This window comes from Micromys minutus (assembly GCF_963924665.1).
Source record: "Micromys minutus genome assembly, chromosome: 26".
Lineage (NCBI taxonomy): Eukaryota > Metazoa > Chordata > Mammalia > Rodentia > Muridae > Micromys > Micromys minutus.
The window spans coordinates 19,863,415-19,888,416 of NC_137961.1; the positions used below are offsets into that span (position 1 = coordinate 19,863,415).

The following is a 25,002-nucleotide window of genomic DNA, read 5'->3' on the forward strand; positions in this document are numbered from 1 at the left end:
AGGGGAAGAAGGTTCATGAGAGCAAGAGGCGGGAGCTAGGAAAGGGAGGCAGGAGGAGGCGTGGCCCGGCCTGGGGCCGGCGGGATAAATACTGAGAACTGGGTGCGGGGTGCGGAGAACTCCGGAGGACGCCCGAGCGGAGCAGCACCGCGGACAGCGCCCGGCCGCGCCGCGCCCAGCTCAGCCTGCGCAGCCCTCTCGCCCTGAGGTTCGCGCCCAGCGCTCCCTGAAACTAGCCGCTGCACCATGGCAGAATCCCACCTGCAGTCACCTCTGATCACAGCCTCACAGTTTTTTGAGATCTGGCTTCATTTCGACGCTGACGGTGATTATTTTCCTTTTTAACCCTTTCAAGACTCGTCCCTGTTCCTTCCCTGCCTTTTCCTTCCACTGTGCGCCTTCATCCCAACCATCCTTTTTTGGTTGTTCTTTTCATCTTCCATCACCCTGCCTAATCTTATCTCCCCCTGACTGCCGACCCATCATCCTGGAAGTTTACATTGTGTGTACGCCATCCACATGCTGTAAGCATCCACCTTTCTAGGAACGGTAATGGTAAGACAGAAGCAAAGATTGGGAAACCCTGTTCCCCAAAAGTTTCAAACACCATCCCCAGCACCCCTACCACCCTCCTATGCCCTCGATGCCGTTTAAGTTTTACACCTCGGAAGCCAAGCGCTGCCTCGGCTGTACCATTGCTAATTAATTGGTGCTCAGGCTACGAAGCCTCCCAGGAAGGCTGTCTTGGAAAGAAGCGAGGAGAAACTTAGAAAGGGACATCTGACACCTGGGTGTCTCTTTGTCTTTTCAGGAAGTGGTTACCTGGAAGGAAAGGAGCTGCAAAACTTGATCCAGGAGCTTCTGCAGGCGCGAAAGAAGGCTGGCTTGGTAGGCTTGGGTTTGGGCAGGACCCGTCAACCCTAAGATATACCAATTTTTGTGTTTCATAAAAAAGGTTTTGTGGGCGAAAGTAAAGGCTTACTTACTCAGAAAGGCGAGAGAGGACGTATTTCCAAATTGCGTCAGGAGAAAAAGTGTGTGGTGGTGGTGGTGGGGTGTCTAAAGAAAAAAAAATCCCTATTGTCTTAAATCGGGCAAATATAGCCTATAATCTTCCTTTCCTTAATAGGTCTTAAAAGGATATGTCGATGTACAAGACCCTTCGTCAGATCCGAGTTGGTTGTGTGGTTTCTAACTTCTCATTTCTAAACCATAAGTAAGGGGTAGAAATACATTCCTGCCCCTTGGTGGTCATAAGCAGATCTGCAGATTTCTAGTGCCAATTTCTGCTGCGAAATCAGAGTAGCTGGAAAGGGGGCGGGGGAGGGGTGAGACTACAGCTTGCCTTGACCCTTATTCCTGAGGAAAGATAACTAATTTGCAATAAGTGTGAGTGAGAATTTAGCAAGCAGTGTTTTTTTTTTTATGTCTGTTGAAGAGAAACCCCCCAAATTAAGAAAGCAATAAAACCCAAGCACTGTAAGAATTTCATCTATTGTGGAAAGAAAAAAAAAATTCTGACGAGAAACTATTAGTGATGGTATTAAAATAAGCTATGGTTTTGACATAAGCCACTGGTTAAATAAATTATAATTATTGTTTAAGAATTAATTCCTTTGGGCCAAATTTGTTTGTTGGGAAAGGATGATGTCAGTGCAAAAATAGAATCATCAAACCAACTTTTAAACATGTGAGATGTTTGTGTAAAGAGTAGATTGAGAGTTTTACAGGTCGGCTGGCATTTACGTAAGACTGCTCTTCAGAAAGCAAGGTTGGGTATGAAGCAGTCAAATGCTTATAGCCCTTGGTCTTATGGACTATAAGTACAGAGAAATTTTTACATGAAGATAATATACATACCATCCCTATATATATATATATATATATATATATATATATATATATCATGCCACCATTTCTAATGCTGTGTGTGTGTGAGAGAGAGAGAGAGAGAGGAGAGAGAGAGAGAGAGAGAGAGAGAGAGAGAGAGAGAGAGAGAGAGAAGAGAGAGAGAGAGAGAGAGAGAGAGAGAGAGAGAGAGAGAGAGAGAGAGAGAGATTAATAGGACGGTGTTTTGTTTTGGGGGCTTTGTTGGTTTTTGTTTGTTTCTCTGGGGGATTTCTGCTGTTGTACTGTCTATGGTGAAATGTGTACAGTAATTATCCCTATACAACAGTAAAAAGAATCTCCATGCAGCTGATGTATTACATGCAGACTATCAAGTTGCTAAAATCATGCCAAACTGACTTTAAACCAGATCATTTTCTGGGGATTGATTTACTCAGATATGACATTGTGTAATCTAAAGTGTAATAGAATAAAACCAAATAAAAATGTCTTCTATGCACTTTGCCCTCTTTTCCCCTTATGTATTCACATGCAAATAAATTTGTGTAATAATATCACTATAATTCTGTGGATCTTTAGCTGATAAGACAGAAGGATTTTTCTCCCTCACTTAAAATACCTTAAATATATATGGAAAGTCTTATTTTCCATAGAATTTATAATTATAGTCCTGGATGGTGCTTCTAAAAGCCACATGATCATATTTTAATCTCCCAGAGGCAACTTTAATATTGAAATTTAGTTCTATTCTATAAATACAAGTATTTATGATATCTGTTTTTTATTATTTCAATTCTTGTCTTTTTATTTAAAACAATTCAGGTGGAAGTTATAGAATTTAGAGCTTATTTCTTTTTTCTGCTCCCTAGAATCTAATTTTGGTCCATAAGAAGTATAATTAGATTATAATTTGAGAATATTAATCTTTCATGCAAGTACACGGTCATATCAAATTACTTAGTACCTTGATACCTGAGTATTTTTTTTCTGAATTACATAATAGGCTTTGATTGACTAACTAAAAACCTAAATTAAGATCCATAGAACTCATTTATATTAGGCACATTTCATTTAAACTAATAATCTATTGCCATAAATCTACTTTTATGTGTTTCTTCACTATTTAAAACATACATGCTGACCTGTTAACCAGACTTCTTCTCATTCCCTGACTTACAAAGACATAGAGAAACAATGATTTGACTCATCACATTAATGATATGAATATTTTCATTTTCACCAAGTTAATATGGTAGCCCAGTGTCCTACTTCCAAAATCACTCCCCTTCTGCACTGAACATGCCATCATTACATTTACACTCATCTTTATAAGTCTGCAGTTGATGATGGTGGTGGTGATGATGGCACGTTCCTCACTATTTAAAACGTAGATTGCAACACAGTTGCTACCCAGGAATTTCCCAAGGTAAATACCAAGTCTGCTACCTGAGCTATTGTATGCCATAATTTTAATTTTGAAAAGTGAAGACTTTGTTTTTTGTCCACTTAAAACTGTGTGTAAACGGTCTGGGGCTAGTATTCCCATGTCTGACACTGTTGGACTATACACTTGCATTTTCTTATAATTATTTCTGAACCAAAATTTAATGAATGCAAATGGAAAATTGCCACTAGTACAGGGGTTCTTTTAGGACCACCGTGTAATTAAATTAATTTATTGCTGCTTTTTACCTTAGTTCTGCTACACATTTACAATAGCTTCGAATGGATAAATACTGGCATTAATGCTTTGAAGCTTCAGTGTGGCCCTTACTTTATATTAGACCAGCGATCTACCCCTACAGCAAACTTGCGTGGTTGGCACTGCCATCTTGTTCATTAAGGTGAAAACTGAGACCTTAATTTGCTTTCTCAAGGAGGTAGAATAGGTTATTTCTAATAACTGACCCATTTTAAATAGACCAGTTCTCATAACAGAGTTATTTTAAGTGGGCTTCATTTGAGACCCACTTAAAATAGCTTACAGTTCATAACTTTTTAATACGTTGATGTGTAAAGAGATTATAAACAGGAACAACCATATTTAATATGAAGAAGCCAAAGGAAAAGATCATACTTACTTAGTCATGCCAACACATTATTTATTTTAAAGGGGGGGGGGGAGATAGTATCTTGGGGAAAATGGAGGAAAGGGAAGCTTGGCAATGTCTTCATGTTCCTAGTGAAAGCACAAATTTGTCCAATCATTTTCTCCCAACATTTAATTCTCTAATTTTATTTAATGAACACACTCGGGTTTCCAGCCAGAAGGATCCATTGTTTGCAAACTGAACAGCTCTTTCACATAAGCATATTTTGCTTGTTAGAGACAAATGCCTACTCCTACCTCCCATAGATAAGACGTTGTGTAAAAATAAAGAGATGCTATCAAATAAGACTGTAGAGCATAATAAAAATAACCTGCCACAAAGCAAACATTTTAAAAGTACATTAACAGCTATTCAACTTCATGTTTGATTTTTTTCCTTGCAGTAATTTATTAACATTAGTATAAGAATTTTTTTTCCAAACATCTTACCTAATTTTATTTTATAATTTTAGGAGCTATCACCCGAGATGAAAACCTTTGTGGATCAATATGGGCAGAGAGATGATGGGAAAATAGGAATTGTAGAGGTAAGGAACCTATGCATCTGTCTGATTGAATGAATGAACATCGACTTTAAACATTTATCAGGTCATCTTAAGTCATACGGAACTCAACCACAGAGGTCATTCAATGTTAGTGAGATAGCATCTTGTTTTCCCACACATCAAAGACGGTAGCAACTTAAAAGGAGACTGAAGAGTTTAATGTAGTCTGGATCCTAGTCTGCAACTTAGAAGTGCAACACTAAGCCTCTCCCACATTCCTGCTCACTGACTTAGTGCAAGTCCCACCTTCTAGATGAACATATTCTCTTTGTCTCTTCCATAGTCTCCTCAGCACAGCGTCTGACACTTAACAGTGTAAACTTCTCTGTGATCTCTTCAAATCAAAATTTTTCAGCCCCATGAAGTTGTCACGGCAAAAGGATGCATCCTGGCTAGTTTCTGAAATTCTCTTTCAGATTGATAGATGGCCCTACCAAAAGCACAGGAACTTTCCTACAGTGAGTGAACACTTCACTTTCTGGTCTGTGGACACACATTTGAATCTCTAGAGACTAAAACTGTGTGTGTCAAATCTGGCCTTTTGGCAATGACTTTTCCTCTGATAAACATCTTGCTATGCCTATAAATCATCAAGAAAAGAAAATCATTTATGCATCCATCTATATTCTCAATTTGCAAAATAGATGTCTCTTCCCTTACTCCTACCAGTGATGTCTTAGCTGTGTTTAGCTCTGCCACCTGTTTTTTTTAAAACTGGATAGAAAGCTTTATCTAAAAAATGAATAAGACCATCTTATGAAATATGACAAGTCATTATTATGTTCATAAAACATCCTCAATCTCTTCAGTTGTGAAGTGCTATGGCCTTCAAAAAATTAGTTATAATTTATTTTTGATTCAAAGAATTAACCTGGTTTCCAAACAATTCATCTTATTAGGACACTTGAGGTGCCAGTGTGAAATACACATATTTTTAAACACCTACTACAAATAGAGTGAAGGAAGGACAGGCTATTATTATCTTTGTAATTAAAATTCCTCCCTGGAGCATACACTTTCCCCTTTCGCCTGTGTGCAACTCATTACCGTATAAATAGGTAATAGTTATTGAACTTACAGCTGGTACAGAGCCTGACCAGTCAAGATAAGAATAATAAAATTATGTTTCTGAATATACTGAGAGGAGATGAATAATTAATTGCTCAACTAATTTGGAAATCTATCACACGTGATTTTTCTAAATTTTCTCTTTCGTAGTTTGGACTACTTTATGATTCTTTGTGAAGGAAAATTATTATCTTGTATTTATCAGTTTCACCTTGAAGCAGTCTGGTGGGCTCAATCATTTACTGTGTCATTTGTTTGGTGATAGGAGGCTATACGTACGCACCTTATTCACAAGATGTTGAGTGTTTCATTAGGTAAAATGGGTGAATCCAGGTTATACTCTGTAGAGTCTGGCCATTTTGGACTCGTCCTTTGAACTTTAATATCAATTGGCACCGAGTAAACACATTGTCTTAAGATATGATAAAACAGAGTCTCCACAAGTTTAAGATGACAACTATTAGAGGGAAGCCAACAGGTTTTGAATGAATAAAATGAGATGGAGGTAAAAGAAGATGGATAAGAAAGAGAGAATAGCAAACCTGCCAAGCAGCACAGCTTAATGACATTGTGCCCTGTACCTTGTGAGCCCTCATAACAGTTATTAGCCAAGATTTGGAGAAGGCAGATGAATGTGATTATCTAAAGAAAAGAGAAATTTTAAATGGGAGAAGAGGAAGAAAACTGTCTCGGTGGTTTATAACATACGTCCAGGGTAAGATCTGAGAGGCAATAAGTTCTGATACTTGTCTCAAAAAGATAGTAAAATGTTACAGGAAACAGGGAGATGGTGAGGGATGTGCAGACTCTCACATCCTGTGTCTAATTCGATATGAGATACTATTTGTTAAGATGTCCTGAGTATAATGAGGCACTCCAATATAGAAAGCCTACCTAGCTATAAGAGAACCCCATGTTTCCCAAACGTATTACAGTCTCCTTCCTCCTAGCAAGTTCACTGTGTTCAAAGAAGAAGATACAACTAACTTGCATGTAATGCTCACTTAATTTAGACTTCAAGACTTATTGAAGTCTAATCAGAGTAAATTAACATGCATAGAGTATTCTGCTTCCCCAATGGCACCGCCCAATTGAATTTTTAAAAATAAAAATATGTTACTTAATTTTCAATGTTCTGACTTGATATGTAGACTGACACTTTCCACAGAATACCTAAACATATTTTTTAAAAAAAGAAACGTTGATATGTCTAATATTCTGAATGTGGTTATTTAACGGCTTTAGTAGATTTTAAAATTCACATCAAGATAGTTCAATGATAACAAAATTGTTAGTATAAATTCAAAAGACAAGTATTGAATATTTGAGATAATTTAACAAATGTCATTGCAGTTAAAAATGTTCTAAATTTTTCAGATTAAGATATTCCTGAAGTTAAGAAGGCCCATTAAAATAATTAAGTAGAAAAACAGAATGATTTAGCAGGTCATGGATTTTTTTCTCTAGGTCTCACATCAAGTACACACAGAAATTTCCTTTTGCCGGATGTCAAACCTTTAAGTGCTCCCTCTGTTCCCTTGGGCAATGTGTAGGAGCCTATCAACTTCTCTAGTCTTCCTGTTTCTATCTGTCCAGGTCACTGCATATGCTGAAAAAAAATAGATCTAAAAGCTATTTTAACCTAAAAACTGTAACAACCATTGAAGAGAAGCAGAAACTCTTCCAGCCATTTTCTCCTCTCTTCCAAGATGGAATTTAAGCTTGTACACTTAAGCAAGATGAAAGTTAATTTTTCTTGCCAGACTACTTATCCACTTCAGAATGGTAGAAACCCATTAATAAAATCACATTTAAAAGTTTTCTCTGGATAGACTTAAATGTTGTATTCGAATCACCTTTTGAATATGGGGTGCAATGGTAAGGGATAAATGTCTCAAAATAAAATTGTTAGATTATCTGACTTAAAAATTGCCTCAAACTAGAAGTTACATAAATAGCCTCATAACATGCTTCCTGGGTGATGGATAAACATGACTGTGCACTAACTTCATATGGATATTGTGAGCACGTGTCAAATGAGATCACTCAGGTCAAACGGAATAGTGTAAATGCCTAGGATGCACATTTAGCATTATTACTAAGTACAGAAATAAGCAACTGAAAAACCTACTCTATTGTCCTAAATGTCAAAACTTCTTTCTCTTTCTCACATAATTTATTAGATTTGTTATTAAATTCAAATATTTTTAAGTTCATGATTATTTACCTTCCGTGTTCCCTGGATTTACTTCTCATTGAGAGAAAAACCCTCCTTGGCTCTTCAAATGTAAAAATGAATTCTTGTCTAACATGCTTGGGAAGGGTGATTGGTCTCAGAGTTGCCTTCAAATGTGATGAATTTTGCTCTTTTGCGTGTTTATGTGTCTGTCCCAGCTATTTGTCTCTCTATGAAGAGACATATATGGCTTCTCTTCTGACATGTGGAATTTTGCTTTATTTTTGTGCCTATGTCTTGAGTAGAAATTTTTACGGAAAGGTATCTTTTAAAATTATCTGTCTTCCTGGAAGACTCTTACTATGGGTGGGGGGACTATGAATGAACACCAGAAATCAACATAGTGACCTGGAAGTTAGCAGCCAGACGAGGCATGGCTAGGATCCCAACCTTCTCGAAAGCATTACCACAAAAGCTCCATATTGTGCTAGGGAATGAAGGGGGTGGTAAAGCGTGCAAGCCAAACTCTTGGTAGGGCTGAGTTCCCTGGAAGCAGACCTGAGTGGAATCATTACACAAAAGGATTGCTAGGAAGGACTTGGGAGAGCAGGGAGCTCATTAACAAAGAGTTAATGGAGAATTCCTCTGTAGTGAGCTCTGACATGGGGGTGTCCCTTCAGAAATCTCCTATATTTTGAGTAAGAGGGTAGGATTATTATTTTCCCATGTGGATTAACCATGAGATTCAACCTTCTTGACCTGAGGATGTCTTCAGCCCAGACACTTTCGCAATGAGACGGTTGAGTGCACAGTAATATTTCTGGAACTAGAAACAACTCAGAGCAGCCTTTCTTAATATCCACACCAACCCCTATCCACAGCCCAGTAACGATCTGAATTATGTCCAAGGGAACTTTACTTTCATCAGACGTCAGTAATTTCATTTTTTTAAACAAATACATAAAATTCATTGGTTTTTAAAGAAGATAGTGCTATAATGACTAATGTTAACAGTTTAATGAGATTTTGAAAGAACATTTTGCATATGGATAGTCAGCATTCTTCTAATTAAGATAAGAACAGCACACACAAAGAAATATACATCTATACTACCCATAAAGAACAGTGGGTGTGGTGGCACACATCTTTAGTCCCAGCCGTTGGGATTTACAGCTGACTCTAGACAAACTTAACATCATTCATTGCATCAGCAAAGCGTAGATGGTATCTTTAAGGACAGGCAACTAGAAAAAAAAAAGTATGCTTTCCCACTTTCAGTGCCAAGCAACCAATTCCATAAGCAAAGACTTAAGCTATCCCATCGGTACCTACAGACGTGTCTTACTTTCTGTTCATTCCTTTGATTCACTCTACTTTTCTCTGCAACTCACAGTAAAGATTGGGGAGTATGTAAGAGGAAAAGCAGGCATCCCAAATCATCAAGAATCTTAAAACTCCACCAGGACTGGGAACTTCTACAGGCATAGGGACAGAAAATCTGAGAATAAAGTAGTCCTACCTAATGTTCTGTGAGAGAGACCTTTGACACATCCTAGACATTGTCTTGGTGGCTATAAATGGAGAATCTCCATGCTCCTGATGAAATTTTAATAATGACTTGCATTGACAAAGGGAGCAACTGAAATCACAAGAGCACCACACTGTAGAATTTACCTTGAAAAGAGGTCTTTCTATTCAGCTGAGGCAAGCATTATCCAAACACATGCATTGCTTTTTAAATGGCTATTTTGCCTTATGATGACATTTTATCTGAGTAAAATTCATTAAAAAAATAAGATAGTACTATAACATTAACAGTTTAGTGAGATTTCTTAAGTGTTTTTATATAGATGCAGTCAGTATTTTTATAATTAAGATCAAAACGGCATGTACAAAGAAATATAAATGTATACTATCTATAAAGAACAGTGGCTGTGGTGGTGCACATTTTTAAGCCCAGCACTCTGGGGGCTGAGGCAAGTGGATCTCTTAAGTTTGAGAGCAGACTGGTCTACCCAAAGAAACCTTGTCTAGAAAAGCTGAAAATAAAAAGAAGAAAAAGGGGTAAAGGAAGGGAAGGAGGAGGAAAAGGAGGATGACTATGACTCTTTATTTGTGACATTCTAGAACTGTCTGATATTTAAGTGAGTTACATAAACTTTATAACACACAGGTAGGTGGGTTCCCCTAATCTTTAGTCATTACTAACTAGTGTATTCTTCTATTTTTTCTATGTTTAAATAGTTGGTGGATTTTCAGAAGTATAGGTTTTAAGAGAAATCACTATTGTTTTTAGTTTAAGACAACATATATTATATGAAATTCAAGCAATATAGAAAATTATATCAGTAAAGAATGCTGATTCTAGATCATGTCAATGAAGTGTTTCTAATTTTAAAAAATCATCAAGGAAATCATAAACATGTATCCTAGGCACCTGATATGCTGGGCTTTGTTGAATCTGGATGGGCATACAATGCAGACAAGAAACACTCTCTTGAGTTCTTGAAATGACCTGGGAAAGAACCACTCAAAACATTAAATGTTACATACCAATAAGTAGAGAGTTGAGACTGCCTATTTCCAGTTTTCTAAATGAGTGTGTATGTCAGTCCAATCATGGCTGTATCATGAACACATACCACGTTCCATTGGTCAACTCGTCTCATCACTGACCTATTTCCTTATTCTTTAAGACCTAGGATTTCTATTTTGTTTCTTCTTTGTTCTCACCCCTCTCCTGGGTATAAATCTTTCCCCACTCCTTGCATCATTTGAAGTTCTAAAAGAAGCATTCTGCAGAATGCCTTCAGTATTCAACACTGGGCTTTAGGCATGTGGTTGTTTTTCCTCCCTTTGAAGACCTGCTCTATGCCTACAGTTCTCCTCTCTCTTCTCTTCCCCCTTAGCTTCAGTGGAGACCTGCTTTCTGAGCCTAACTCATGTTTCTTCAATAAGGAAAGTCATTTATAGTCGCTTTTCACTAGGGCCAAATACAAGTGCAGAGGAAAGAAAAACTCATAAAGAAGTTGAGTTCTAGATTTCCAAGAGTGGAAAGAAGCACAGCTTCTCATAGTCAGTGGTGACAATCACCAACAAATGCTTCATGTGCATTCCAAGAGTGAAGGAGCAACCAACTCATCCTGCTAATGTAAGCAAGAAGTGTGCTGCAGATTCAATGTATTAACACTCATAAAATATAATGAAGTGACCTCAAGAGATGACCCAGCAGTTCGGAGCACTGGCTGCTCTTCCAGAGAACCTGAGTTCAATTCCCAGCAACCACATGGTGCCTCACAACCATCTGTAATGGGATCTGATGCCCTCTTCTAGTGTGTCTAAGGACAGTGATGATGTGCTCATACATAAAATAAAGAAATAAATCTTTATATACATACACACACACACACACACACACACATATAGAGAGAGGGGGGGGGAGGGAGATGGAATTTCAGAGCCTGCAAAGTCACCCGATCAGATCATTCAATTTGTATCTCAACTCAATTGGACTTTGAATGATATTGAACTGTATTATTTCTAAGGGGCAGAATTTTATGGGTAACAAAGTCAACTATACAGACAAGACTTGAATGTTGCAATGAGATGCCTAAAATATGAATAAAATATCATATATTACTATGTATATTATATAATATTATATTTTTATATAATTTCCTACCACAGTGATATATTTATGGACCAAAACCTGATTTAATTTCTAAAATTACTGGCAAATTATAAAGCCCTATTTTCATCTTTTAGATGTGTTATCACTTACATATACTACTTACATATATATATATATATATATATACATACATATATATACATATATATAGCCACATCTACATACACATACATACTTACCTTTACTCACATTAGTTATCATCTACCCAGACTAATGGCCTTTGCTTCTGGTTAAGATATTCTCTGAGTGGATCATACTGAATGTTGTAACAAGATTTATTTGTTTTGTCTTTTACATTATTTTAATACACACCATATTTAATACCATATATATAAAGACTATGAACAAAATTGAAACTACAGCCATTTTTCAAAGCTTGAAATATTATACAATCTATGTGCCTATAAGGTGAAATGACATTTCACATTAAACTTCAAACATCAATGGGCCCAAACGGTTGGAAATTTTTTAAGTGGTCACGATGATCTTGCCCATTTCATAGTTGAACACTTGGGACATTTTATGACCTTAATATTGATTTCAACCCCAGCTTCTTAAACTGTGGGTAATGGCCCATGTGGGGTCACGAACAATTTAGCAACAATAAAAGTTTTCTGAACATACACACACACAAAACCAATTAATTCAAAATTAAAAGTGTAATGAATCCAGGGTGCTCCTGGCACAGTTGCCATGTACAATGTCTTTGCACGTCTGGTGCCAAGCACACACATGTTCACCTGGCACCATACATGCATCACTCCATGCAACGCCAGCAAACACCACCTGACACCCAGCTATCACTATGGTGCCCTGGGAAGTTCAGTCTTTTTACTCTACATATGAAGTTTTCTGCTCTTGGATAAACGTAATAGTCTAATTATGGGAAGGAAAAACTTCCAATATCTTCCTACTGTCGTTCCCTAACGTGTGTAAAGTTAGTATGTCTGTGGATTGTATTACAATGTTTGATTTTAAAATGTCGTGCTAGAAGTGTCGAATTGAGTCTCACAGAAATTTGTTGGATGAATACTGGCTTGGGATTGGGACAGAATATTCAACAATTTCTGTGATGGTGCAAAGATCTGTTTGTGCTGTTTTATACTACATATTGATATAAAATACTGTTCACAGCACTGACTATTTTATTGTACTTTAGGAAATTGCTACAGATAGATCAGTTCTATTTTTTTTATTATTTTATTGGGTATTCTCTGTATTTACATTTCAAATGTTATCCCCTTTCCTCCCTCCTCTCCCCCTTCCCCTCCACTAGCTTCCATGAAGGAGTTCCCTCTCCCAATCACCCACTCCACCTCAGTGCCTGTAGATCACTTCTAAAAGACTGAAGATGTTCTACATTCTGCAGTATCAAACATCCAACCCAGATTTAATTTTAAATTCATCTTTAATAAGTGGTAAATTAGATAAAAAGAATGACTTTAAATTAAATCGTCACAGTTCATCATCAGTAACTGTTTTGTTTATGTATTTATATTATACCCACCTGGGTTCACTTAAAACATTCTCAGGAGAAAAGAAGCTGTGCGTGGGAGAAATTTACCTCTGATCAAGATGTTTCAAGTGTAAATACCGAGGCTAAGGGGTCACTTTTATACTTCAGGGAATTCAACCACTACTGAAAAATCATCCAGTGTTGTGTGTGAAGATCCATTCTTTAATGGTGCAGGGTCAGTAATTCCAACAGCACGCACTTTGAGCCTGGGACATTCATTTCTCCTTCACCTTCTTTTTCTAGTGATGAAGGTACTGAGGGCCAGTGAGCTGGGGAAGTTGCCGAGGACCACAGCTCATTAGCAGCAGAGCCAGAAATAGAAGTCATATCAGCAACGGGGCCATCAATCCAGCTCCCTCCTTCTCCTCACGCAATAGATTCTATTCGTCTCAAAATGGAATCTGTGGCTCCTTACACCAAGAGAGAAGGGCAGAGAGTGGGGGAGGGAGGGAAGAAGAGAGGAAGGAGGAAGGGAGGGAGGGAGGGAGGAAGGGAGGGAGGGAGGGAGGAAGAGAAGGAAGGAAGGAAGGAAGGAAGGAGGGAGGGAGGGAGGGAGGGAGGGAGGGAGGAATGGAGGAACTGCTGTTGATATTATGGAATGAGATCTAAGGGAGAATGTCACAGAGTCACACAGTGAAGATCAAAATTTAACCTGAGCCCTAGATCCAAGCAGAGTTCACAGTTTAAGAGTGTTCCCTGTTACAGTCCGGTTTCCCCTGTTTATGGTGATGTACCTTTCTACCTCTCTCTCCTGTTGTCCAGTTGTCTGGCCCCTCTACATGGTGTGTCTCTCCAGAACTAGACAAATATATATATATAATTTTTTTCCTTTCACCTTTATGCATGTTTCACACAATTTCTCATTTCACGTGAAATTTACAGCCATCCTGTGTACCATCTAGTGCACCCCAGAAGGCCCGAGAGCTGATTGGTGGCTTAGAGGTTAGGCAGCATGCATCGGCACATATGTACAGCAGACCAAATGTGGATCTCTTCTGCTAGGCTTGAAGTCCTCAGGGGCATAGGTACTGAACTGTACCTCGGGACTTTGCAGAGGTAAAGTGCCCGACGGGGAAAGTGAACTGTGTGCTCTCCTCTACCAGTCAGGAGATCAATCTGCCCCTCCTTTCTCAGCCTCTAGAGCTGCTCACAGCGCATGCTCAGCAGAAACTGAAGCAGCGGGTGATGGCATGGGTCCTTTTCCAGGCTCCTCATGTCTGTTTCTCCATCTTTTCCAGTTGGCTCATGTCTTACCCACAGAAGAGAATTTCCTGCTTCTCTTTCGTTGCCAGCAACTAAAGTCCTGCGAGGAATTTATGAAGGTAAAAAAAAAAAAATCCTCCCTGGAAGAAAGGTGCTGGGAGTGAGAAAATTGTTGGGTCTTATTGATTTATTTAAATCTGGTTTCCATCTCCAAATTTCTTACAGACTTGGAGAAAGTATGATACTGACCACAGCGGCTTCATAGAAACCGAGGAACTTAAGGTGAGCAAGTCAAAGCTGAGGCTCAGCACGTCCCTTCCAGATGCAACCCTGAACCGCTAAGGGTTCTTTAAAGTCGTATCTTTAAAAAGAAAAAACCTCCTACCAAAGGAACTTACGTTGAGCAGTTGCACATTCGCACCCACTCTTCGCATCATTAATGAAACACCAGATCGAAAGACAGACTTCAAGTGCTTCTTGAGATTCTGTTCATCTGGGCGAGAGATTAGCATTTTCTGTGCTGCATCTACAGTTGCATAAAATAGATGGGTGACTGTGTCACACGCAGAGACGGAGAGATAGAAGTAGCCAACTATGCCAGCTAGGTACGCCACCACTCTCCGCTGAGATGTGAAACTCCATTTTATAAATTGAACGCCTAAATAGATTTCTCTTTCAACGAGACAAATGAAAGAGACCCCCCCCCCCCCCGTTGTACCTTATGCATATTTATTTCATCTTTGCATATATTAGGTGAGAAAAGCATCACCCCAGTGACAAAGGCCTGTAAAACAGTGAGAAACCTATTGAAGACCATACGGAAAGGACACACGGGGCTGTAATGTTTAATCCCAGACCCACCCGCCTCGAAGGCCTCGGATACAGCATATAACCTGCTGCCTACCCGAGATATAGATTACACGAACGGTGGAAAACTAAGATTTTGAAAGTAAAGCTATCAGTTCGTACATCACACGACAGAATTCCTCAGGGATGAGGAGACATGTGGGAGAGAGATATAAGGAAAAGTGGTCTGAGTCAAATAAAACCTCAGGACAAATGTCCACGGGATTCTACTGTTTCCCATCTTAAAGCAGGGGTAATGATATGCTATGGAATCCAAGTAAGATGCTGCCCACAAAGCTGACACATGCCTTTGTGAGCTATGCGGCACACAGCACAACTAAGGATCTTACACCCAATTCAGGAGTGCAAACAAATCTTCCACCTCGTTTCCTCCAGCCAACCAGAAGACGTCTTAGTCAGAAAGTTAGACACTTCCTCTAACTTCAGAATGCAGAGTGATTAGTTGAAGCGAGGTCAGTGAGATGGCTCAGGGAACCCCCTGACACTAGCAAGTCTGACAGCTTGACTTTGATCTCCTGATCCCCAAAAGTAGAAGCAGAATTATCCTCCGATCTGCACACGTGTGCCATAACACCTGTGCGACGTCACACCGACACTTGCGCATGCGCACACAGTTGTTTGTTTTTTTTTTTTTTTTTTAATTTTTAAAAGGGAAGCAAGTTAATACTGTTGAGTACATGTGCCTTCTATGTCATAGACATGACACAGCATCTGAATCGAATCTCAGCATTTATTCTTCAGAAAATTCCCCAGGCGGTTTACTGACTCCCAGTGTATGGGGCCAGGAGTTCAGAATGGCCGGAGAACATTTTGAAACGACACAGCTGCCTAGGAAGAGAGACTAGGCTTGGTCCTAGAGTGTCTGCCTACAGCAATAGATGCGTTTTGTCTGCAGCACCATGTGCCTCAAGCTTCATTCACTGTGAGCTGCTTCTGCCCTGTTATGTGGGGAAAGGGGGTGCATTGTTTTCCTAATGGTACGTCAGCATGATTTAAGAAGCACAGAATTTTAGGGATTGGACCGGTACATTTGAACGACTGTTAAAATTGCTATAAGACTCAACTGCAGCCTCTTTGAAGCACCAACACTTTTAACATGAAGTTCCTGAAAGCGATGTGTCTATAGCTATGAGTCCACAAGCTGCCAGGGAAGCTATTGTGGTTTTATTCTTTTAGACTCAAAGAATTATTAAAAAAAAAAAAAAGAACTATCACAGTACATAATGAAAACTTTAGCTCACTTCAATACTGACCTCAAAATATATTGAGTCTCATCCTTTGTTCTAAATTTTATCCTGAGAAAGGAAATTCTAAATAGAAGTCCTCCTCCCCGGAGAATCTCAAAGATACGTTGGCATTCTTTTTAATGGATATTTCAAGAAAGCTAATTTTAAGGAAAGAAAGCTAATTTTAAGATCCATAATAGAGTAAAACATCACTTGCTCTCAGATATGACTTTGAATCCTAGTGTCCCAAGGTTTCTCCAAGGCTATTTTTGTGACCACCATTTCACTGTCTGATGAGGCTTTTTATTTAACCCAATTAATCTCTGACAAAAAAAAAAAGAAAGAAAGAAAAAAAGAAAGAAAGCCTTATAAAGCTCAAAAAGAAATCTCACCCCTACCAGGTAACTTTGAATTTTCTATGGATTTCACTGTAGCTCTGAAGCAGAACGTTCGAAAGGATAATAAACGATCAAACCAGCCCTCCCTCGAATAAAAGTGAAGTTCTCTTTAAGGAAGGAGCTGGACCACAGACAAAGTTGCAAAGAAACACGGCCCTCCAGGACTTTCTGGGCGCAGGTCTGCTCAGTTTCCATAGCTGCAGTAATTGGTTTTCTGAGGAAAAAAAAAGAGTGGTAGATGAACATCTGTGCAGGAAACGAAAGACTAGTACATCCCTCCGAATCCACACTGACATTCGTATAGCTAGCCTTTCTAAAGCTTTTATTTCATTTTTATCTCTGTAAAACAAAAATTAAACTTGCTCCCAAGTCCCAACTGTTAATAGCCACTTGCACTCTTCCCACATTAGTCCCTATTTTAATATGATTCATATGTCCCTCAAGAATTCGATGTCACCGACTGTTGTACTGTGTACAGTCAGCGGAAGCATCCAAGCAAAGAGTCTGTACATATTGTGATGCCTAAAAGCTAACCACCAGGCCATCTGGGGAATGGACTTCACACTCAGACTTATAGGCAAATATGTCCCAGGGTGTGGTGGGAAATACAGTTAAATTAGAGCCACATTTCCATCCAGAAGCCGAACGTTGTTCAGACAGGTTAGGGAGACACAGAGATGGTACCTTATACTTCTATCAGGAAGATCGTGTGAATCCAGGTGAAGAGACCTGTCCATTGTGATGCTCTTTTCAGTTTTAATTCCGACCCTTTTACATACACAGTCAATACTCTCCCTTGATTACAACCATAAGAACACAACATAGCTCTGGCTGGGACACACTGGGTCTCAGGAAGAGGCAGGTGTTGTGCCTCATTTTGGGAGGCCGCGATGACCACCTAAGTTCCGGAATTCTCTCCTCACCTGACTGTATCATGGAGGTTTTCCTTCCATTCACCCAGGTATACTCTGTTGCAAAATACGTATTACCAGTGAAATTTTCTGAGTGCTCTTTTTCTCAACAGAACTTTCTGAAGGACCTACTCGAGAAGGCAAACAAGACTGTGGATGATACAAAGCTAGCTGAGTACACAGACCTCATGGTAAGACTGACCTAGAAAAGACTTAGGCAGGGTCTCATTGAGCGTACTGTCTGTGGCTTTGCTAACTCTCAAGAATACCTAGGATGGAATAAATAAGCCACAGCTTACACATCACATAACCACATTTCTGATGAAGCCGTGTCATGTTTATCTATCAAAAGATGCCTTTTCTTTAAAAGCCAGAGTAATTGTATTACTAAGTTATATAGTTTATACATGTTATATTTATACATAGCATATAAGTGACATTATCCCCTGGTCATCGTAATTCTGAACTTATTTTTGTCATGGTTTAGAAAAACCATACACTTTATAAGAGTTTCAGAACTGATAGTTACTTTATCAAATTTTATTTTATTAAATTACTTCAAATGGGTTTCCTTTCCATTGATTTTTTTAAAATGTTTTATCCATGATATTAGTAAGCAGATTCAAATACACCTTATACTTGATGTTTTAGTAATTATATAAACAGCACTTGTTAGAAAATATGAATAGTATAACCACAAAACTTCTTTAAACATGTGTCTAATGAATAGATTAATTACTAAATTAATGAGGTTCTAGATAAAAGACACATTCATGAAGTTACTTGTGTCAAGTAGGTGGTTTACTCATCTAAACTCATGCGTAGGATTAACAGTTCCAAACAATACGTGTGTGTATATGGTGTGTTTATATTTTTCTACGTACTGAAAAGTTGTTATGCGTTCTTACCCAGTGGGTTAAGTAAATAAACCATAATCCATTACTTCTGTGATCTATCAGATTTGGGATACCCTGAGGAACAATCTTCTAGAGGTTTGTGTTCTCAGCAGTGCTGCTGAGGCTTATTTTGCATGTTTTAACTCCTCAGTACAGTTCTATCTGCCCCTGCAGCATCAAACAGGTGGGAGTCATTCTCGCTGCATCATAAAGGCAAGACCTAAGTTGTCTTTGGTCCTTTCTTTGGGGAGTGGATAATAACCTACATTTGCCAATTTTCTCATTTGTCTCAATCTTAAGGGATTCTATTTAAAGTAAAGTCCCCTGTACAGGTAGGACTCTGAAGCTGCCTTTCAGAAACGACTCAGATGGGAGCTTCCCCCTGTTGGTCTGGCCCAGTAGATCTGATTAAATGTCACAAACCAGTTCCAATCCCGGAAGTAATTAATCAAGAGCTAATTAAAATTTAAATATATAGGTGAGGAAGCGTTTCCCTATGGGCACTAAACTCGGTGATCTAGTTGTCCAATATCTTGGTAGACAGTGTAACAATATTACAATTTGTGGTCAAGAGATTGTAAAATGCTGTATCAGTACAGAACCCTGAAAAAAAAGATGTACTTCCAAAAAAGAAATCTTAGACCATCTCAAACTTTTCCTTTTACTGTAGAAAAAACTCTCTAAACCTCTATGGACTGTCTTTAACATGGCCTTTTTTCCCAAATATATTTGAAAATGCTACATTTGGCCCATTCAGTATTAGCAGTACCTTCATTATGGTAATATTTATTGCTTTCTAAAAATGTAAATGTTTCCCAAATAAGTATATGTATTTATGTCTGAGTGCATCTCAGTATGTGATATTTATGTACACAGTGAGTTAGGAAATATTGTTAAGTTTCTAGTAGCCAGTTCAAATAATTTGAGATTATTCAAAATTACTTAGTCTTGTGATCTACTTACTGCTTTTGTTTCATTTTGTATTTTAAAAACACGTTTCAAAAAACACACTGGGGTGTAGTTCAGGGTTAGAGCGCTAACATTGCAGGCACTCAGGATGTTTGATTTTTTGAATGTGTGGCTCCTTCCTTTGATAATGTATAACTCAGTGTCCCAAACAATAACAATGCCTTTCAGCTGAAGTTATTCGATTCAAATAATGATGGGAAGCTGGAACTGACAGAGATGGCCAGGTAAGTCTCAGATTTCACCAATTTTATTAGAATAACCAGAACCTCATCTAAAACTTCAACCTATTAACATAATGTTTCTTTTCTCTCTCTTTCTCAAAAGGTTACTACCAGTGCAGGAAAATTTCCTCCTTAAATTCCAGGTAGTTGGCTTTTCTCTACAGTAAATAATACTTTCCTTAAAGACTCAAATGGCAGGACATTTGTTGAGAGAAAGAAGCTGAATTACATACCACTTTTTGACTGAACCTCTCTTCTGACCCCTAGGGAATCAAAATGTGTGGGAAAGAGTTCAATAAGGCTTTTGAGTTGTACGATCAGGTAAAAGTATTTTCTTCCTTTTTTTTTTTCCCCCTTTAAAAACAAAAACCTTATGAAAACGATTTGAGATGAAATCTGTCCTCTTATGATTTCAAGTGTGACATGTATTTATTAGCAAGGTTGTGTGGCAGTTCCTTACACATTTGAGACTGGACCCTGATTGGTGACTTCCCATTTTCTCTGCCTCTCCTTCCTTGACATCCACTAGTTTGTTCCTCCCAGGAGGTTCACTATTTTACAGACATTGTATCACGACCCTGCTCAGCATATTGTCAAGGTTCCTTACATTGTAATATGTTACAGAGTGTCTTTTTTAAATACAGAGTAATATTGTGTGGTATATTATGATCTCCCTATATATATTATTTCTTTAGCCTGTTTCCACATCTTAGCTATCCTGAAAACACTGAACACATATGTTAATACCTTCTAAGAGATTCTGAACTTTTGGGTAAAAGAACAGAATTGGGATGTTTTATATCATGTATGAGTTCTATTTTCAACTTGTTGGTGTATCAACATCGCCATGCCATTTTGATTTTCCAGTAACAGTGTACACGTTTTCGATTTCTACATATCCTCACCAACACACACTTCCTTTGCTTGTCTGGTAATAGTCATCTGTGCAGCTGTAAAATGATCTCCTTCATGTTAATCTGCATTTCTGTGATGAAAGTAACACGGATCACCTTTCCAATAAACTGATTAGCTGTTTACATCTTTTGGGGGAAGTATCTATTCACGTATTATCTCATTTTAAAATCAGATTAGTTTTATGCTAGTGAATGACAGATATTCCTTACATCTCTTAATATTACATTCCTTTAGGTAAGGAATTAGCTCCTTGCCTGATCAATGGTCTGCAAACATCTTCCTCTATCTGCAAGTTACCTTTACCCTGGATTGTTGTCTGTGCCATCTATGCTGAGCTCCACTGTCTTAGTGTAGTTTATGCTGTGGTCATTACCCACAAGCTCACTGCTAAGACCAATGCCGTGAGGTTTCTACCTAGTTTATATGATTATCTAGTTTGGGCTTTAGTTTTGACTCAAGGTCCTATGCTGACTGGCCTGACAGTCACTATATTAACTAGGCTGGCCTTGAACTCACAGACCCATTTCTTATGCCTTCCAAGAGCTAAGATTAAAGATGTGTGTCACCATTCTTAGCTCTAGGAGTTTTATATCTCCATGATTTAAATATTTGCATTACATTAATTTTGCCCAGGTGAAAAACAGGGGTCCAGGCTTTTTTTCCCCCTTTTGCAGGAGGATACAGTTTTCCTCATACTTTTTGTTGAAGAGAATATCCTGTCCCTATACTCAGCTTCCTGGAGAAAGATCAGTTGATTCTGTGCATGTGGACAAATTCCAAAACTCCTGTTCTATTCTATTCTATTCTATTCTGTTCTGTTCTGTTCTGTTCTGTTCTGTTCTGTTCTGTTCTGTTCTGTCTGTTCTGTACTGTTCTGTTCTGTTCTATTCTATTCCGTTCCATTCCATCTCATCCTATTATTCTATCCTATTCATTTCTATATCAGTCTATAAGTAAATACCATACTATTTTGGTTACTGTAACCGAGTACTTTGTTTTGAAATCAGAAACTGCTGGTGCTGGTGCTTTTTTTCACGTTTGTCTGTGCAGGAAAGCATGCCACAGCAATTCCTAGTCCCTGAGCCATCTTACCGGTCCAACACCTACATTTTCATCCTTCATTTTTTTTCTCTCTCTCTCAACTATTTCAGCTTTGGGTCCTTTGTGATTATATATTATTTTAGCTGTGTCTTTTATATTTCTTCTTAAAATAGTATTGGAGTTTGGAAAGGGATTATGCTGATCTTTAGAATATATATATATATATATATATATATAACCAGAGCTTTACAACTGTCAGTGTGCATGGGTTTTACATTCATTGCTAGGTTTACTCTTTTTTTTTTTTAAACGACTTTATTTTACAAAGCAAAGGCTAGGTTTACTCTTAAGCAGTTTATTCTATTTTTAGAACTATTGCAAGAAGTATTTTATTATCTGTTCTGAAACAAAACTGATTTTTAGATGTAGATTTTTATATTTTAGGACTTTACTAAATTTACTTATTAATGCCAACATATTTGATTTCTGGAATTTTTTATGTTTAAAAATCATATTATTTCTTTCTCAATTTTTTTCTTGTCTACAATTTCTCCCTCCAGAAAACCTAGAAAGTGGTCACCAGGAGAAAATAAGACCTTCAAACTAAAGGGTCACAATTTTTACAAAACAGGAACAGCTGAAATTACACAACCAAGTTATTCCTTCAACAGAAACCTTGGATAGTATAGCTCATATAACATGACCTTCTTCAGATGCTAGCCTTAGGCACACCACTGTGAGGGTCTGAAGAAGGAACCTAAACACTCTGAGCCACAATCTTGTTTGTAAATAGGAAATGATGGTCCCTGGCAGAGTTCAATTAAAACTTAAGCTAGAGGAGACATTCCACAGAAGTTTCTCACATTAAAAAAGTAGAACTTCATGTATGAGAAACGATTAGGTCTGTTAATTCATGCTTTTGCCTTCTAAGTTATCTATTCCTGGATCTAAACTCTATATAACTTCTGCCTGCTTGTGTGACATTAAGCCAACCATAGCTTCCCCAAAGCACAGTGGTCTCCTTTGTCATAAGATACTTAGTTTTACTTATTTACTTATTTCAATGAAATATACTTCAAACACAAAGTGAATTATTGAATATGAGCATGCTTTGAAATTGTCAATCTATTTCACAAATGTAAGCACTCACCTATTTTGGAACCTTAAGGGTTCTACCCTAACACAGCAGGTCAGGGCACCCACCAAATGGAATTTTCTGAAGGGCTCTAGTTACTTCTAATGTATACTGTTCCATTTCTTCTCCCCCAGGATGGCAACGGATACATAGATGAAAATGAGCTGGATGCTTTACTGAAAGACCTGTGTGAGAAAAACAAACAGGTAATGTAGTAGTCCAACCAGCTCTTTCTTAGGCAGACTTTAGGGAACTGCCCAGAAACAACCATCTATCTGTTGTGGAAATACACTGAAAGAATTTGCAGAAAACAGGAGTAGATTTTAATTCTTAACTCAAATTGAGTCAAGCACAAATCAGTAAACTGTGACCAACAGATTTGATTTAGCAATGACATGATGACTATTTGCACTTATAAGAGATCTCTTTTTAAATGGATTGGTACAGCAAGAAGTTCCTCGAGTTTTATCACTGGCCAGTGGCTAATTAACATCCATCTTTAACTGGATTACAATGCTATTTTGTCCTACACAGGATTTGGATGTTAACAATATTACTACATACAAGAAGAACATAATGGCCTTGTCGGATGGAGGGAAGCTGTACCGAACAGATCTGGCTCTTATTCTCTCTGCTGGGGACAATTAGATATGGTGGTCACAACCACTTGCTAGTGATACATTGTATCTAAAACCATAACTGTGCGCTATAACGGAGTAGAAATGTATTTTCTTTTATATCTGTAAATTCTACTGCATATAGAGAATTATTCAGGATGTGTGGCACATTCTTTTCTGCTTGTTTCTATACTGTTTGTAATGTACAGTTTTTGTAAGCATATAATCGAAAAGAAGAAAGTCTATGCTTAGGCCAGTCAGTACAATCAATTTTAACAAATGAATCTAACATGGTTTTGTTTCCACAAATACAGATGAACACTTGGATTTCCCTAAAAATTCTACCATCTCAAAAATTCTAGTGTCAGATGTGGAAATGCACATCTGTCATTGAGTAAAAGAATAACTCATGACAAGCCAAGTGTTTTTATTTTAGGCACTCATGGGACTGTCCCCACAAAGCACTTCGGTGCTGTTTCCATCTAGTGGAAGGCATGTGCTTCTTCTTCTGAAGCAACAAATATCAATAGTTAACTATGGCTTTATTATCAAATGACCTCCCTAGAGATTTAGTTTACTAATCAATGACATGTCTACTGTTTGAATAAACACCACACTATTGACTCAAGCGGGCTTGGTGGCAAGGGAAGGTAGCCAGGTGACACATCAGTCTGTCTGATTCTGTACCTATATTTCCAAGAAGTCTACTGCCAGAGAGTATAACCTTAGCCCATTTTCTAAATTATTTTCATGTGTTCCAGATGACAATGATTCTAGTAAACTGCTGTTTTATGTCATATTCTGTGTGTACTCTCTGATTAAATTCAATGTACTGAGTATTCTGGCGTCTAGTTTGCATACTTCCTGAATTTTCTATGTAGAAACTGTTGATTTCCACTAAGGGTATCTGCTGCCTCTGAAAATATTTTTTTCTAGCTATAACTACTCTATTTTTAATATGTAATTGAATTTTAATGTAAGATTCACAGCAACCTGATTGTTGAATGTTATTTCATCAAAACTTGTGGATTCTACGTTTCATATTGAGATCAGCATTCAAAATAGTTCTATTTCTATCTGTAGAATCCCAGATGAGTTGAAGATAGAATCAAAAGAGAAACACTAGTGTAATCATTTGTATTACTGATAGTAAATGATATTCCAAAACCTTCACTGACCCACATGTAACTCAACTTTATGTATCCTTTAGCTAGTGTGGCCTATGCTGGTTAGTGACGACAAATCCTGAATAATTGCCGGGATTCATTATTGTGAAGCAATAGTTTCACAATAGCAAGAAACAATGACAGAGTTTATGAAATTTATAGTTAGTGCCTAAGGAGGTTTAGGTCAGCTGGATTAAGCACCCTTTTTCCAATTCATAAAATTAACAACAAGAAGTATGGAATCTTCCCTTGTTGATGAATAGAAAAGGAATCTGTCAAAAGCAAACAAACAAGAGTCCCACTAGATCCCAGGATGGAGAGGAGTGATTCTCAGACTTTGTTTCAACGTGGATTTGGAAGAAATGAATTACACTGAATTTACCTACCAAGAATAAAGAAAATTACACTACTCTCTCATTTGTTTCTGCCCCAAAATGTTAACTGTCATGTAATCTATTATCAATTAGGGTAGCAAAGAAGCTA

At 37.9% G+C, this 25,002-nt stretch overlaps 1 protein-coding gene across 2 annotated transcripts; it reads left to right on the top strand.

Annotated features, from left to right (window-relative positions):
• Positions 1-246: 246 nt before the first annotated feature.
• On the top strand, positions 247-23,384 carry CALB1 (calbindin 1; the record flags this gene model as incomplete). 2 transcript variants are annotated; one of them, XM_080938599.1, is made up of 11 exons in its annotated part: positions 247-325; positions 812-888; positions 4,411-4,485; positions 14,193-14,276; positions 14,383-14,439; positions 17,673-17,750; positions 19,593-19,648; positions 19,749-19,788; positions 19,913-19,966; positions 22,871-22,942; positions 23,271-23,384. In XM_080938599.1, the coding sequence occupies 11 exons, from the start codon at positions 247-249 to the stop codon at positions 23,382-23,384; spliced, it is 786 nt and encodes a 261-aa protein (XP_080794725.1). The 2 variants fall into 2 exon arrangements, with proteins under 2 accessions (XP_080794725.1, XP_080794726.1); XM_080938600.1 differs by lacking the exon at positions 4,411-4,485.
• Between the last annotated feature and the right edge of the window lie 1,618 nt (positions 23,385-25,002).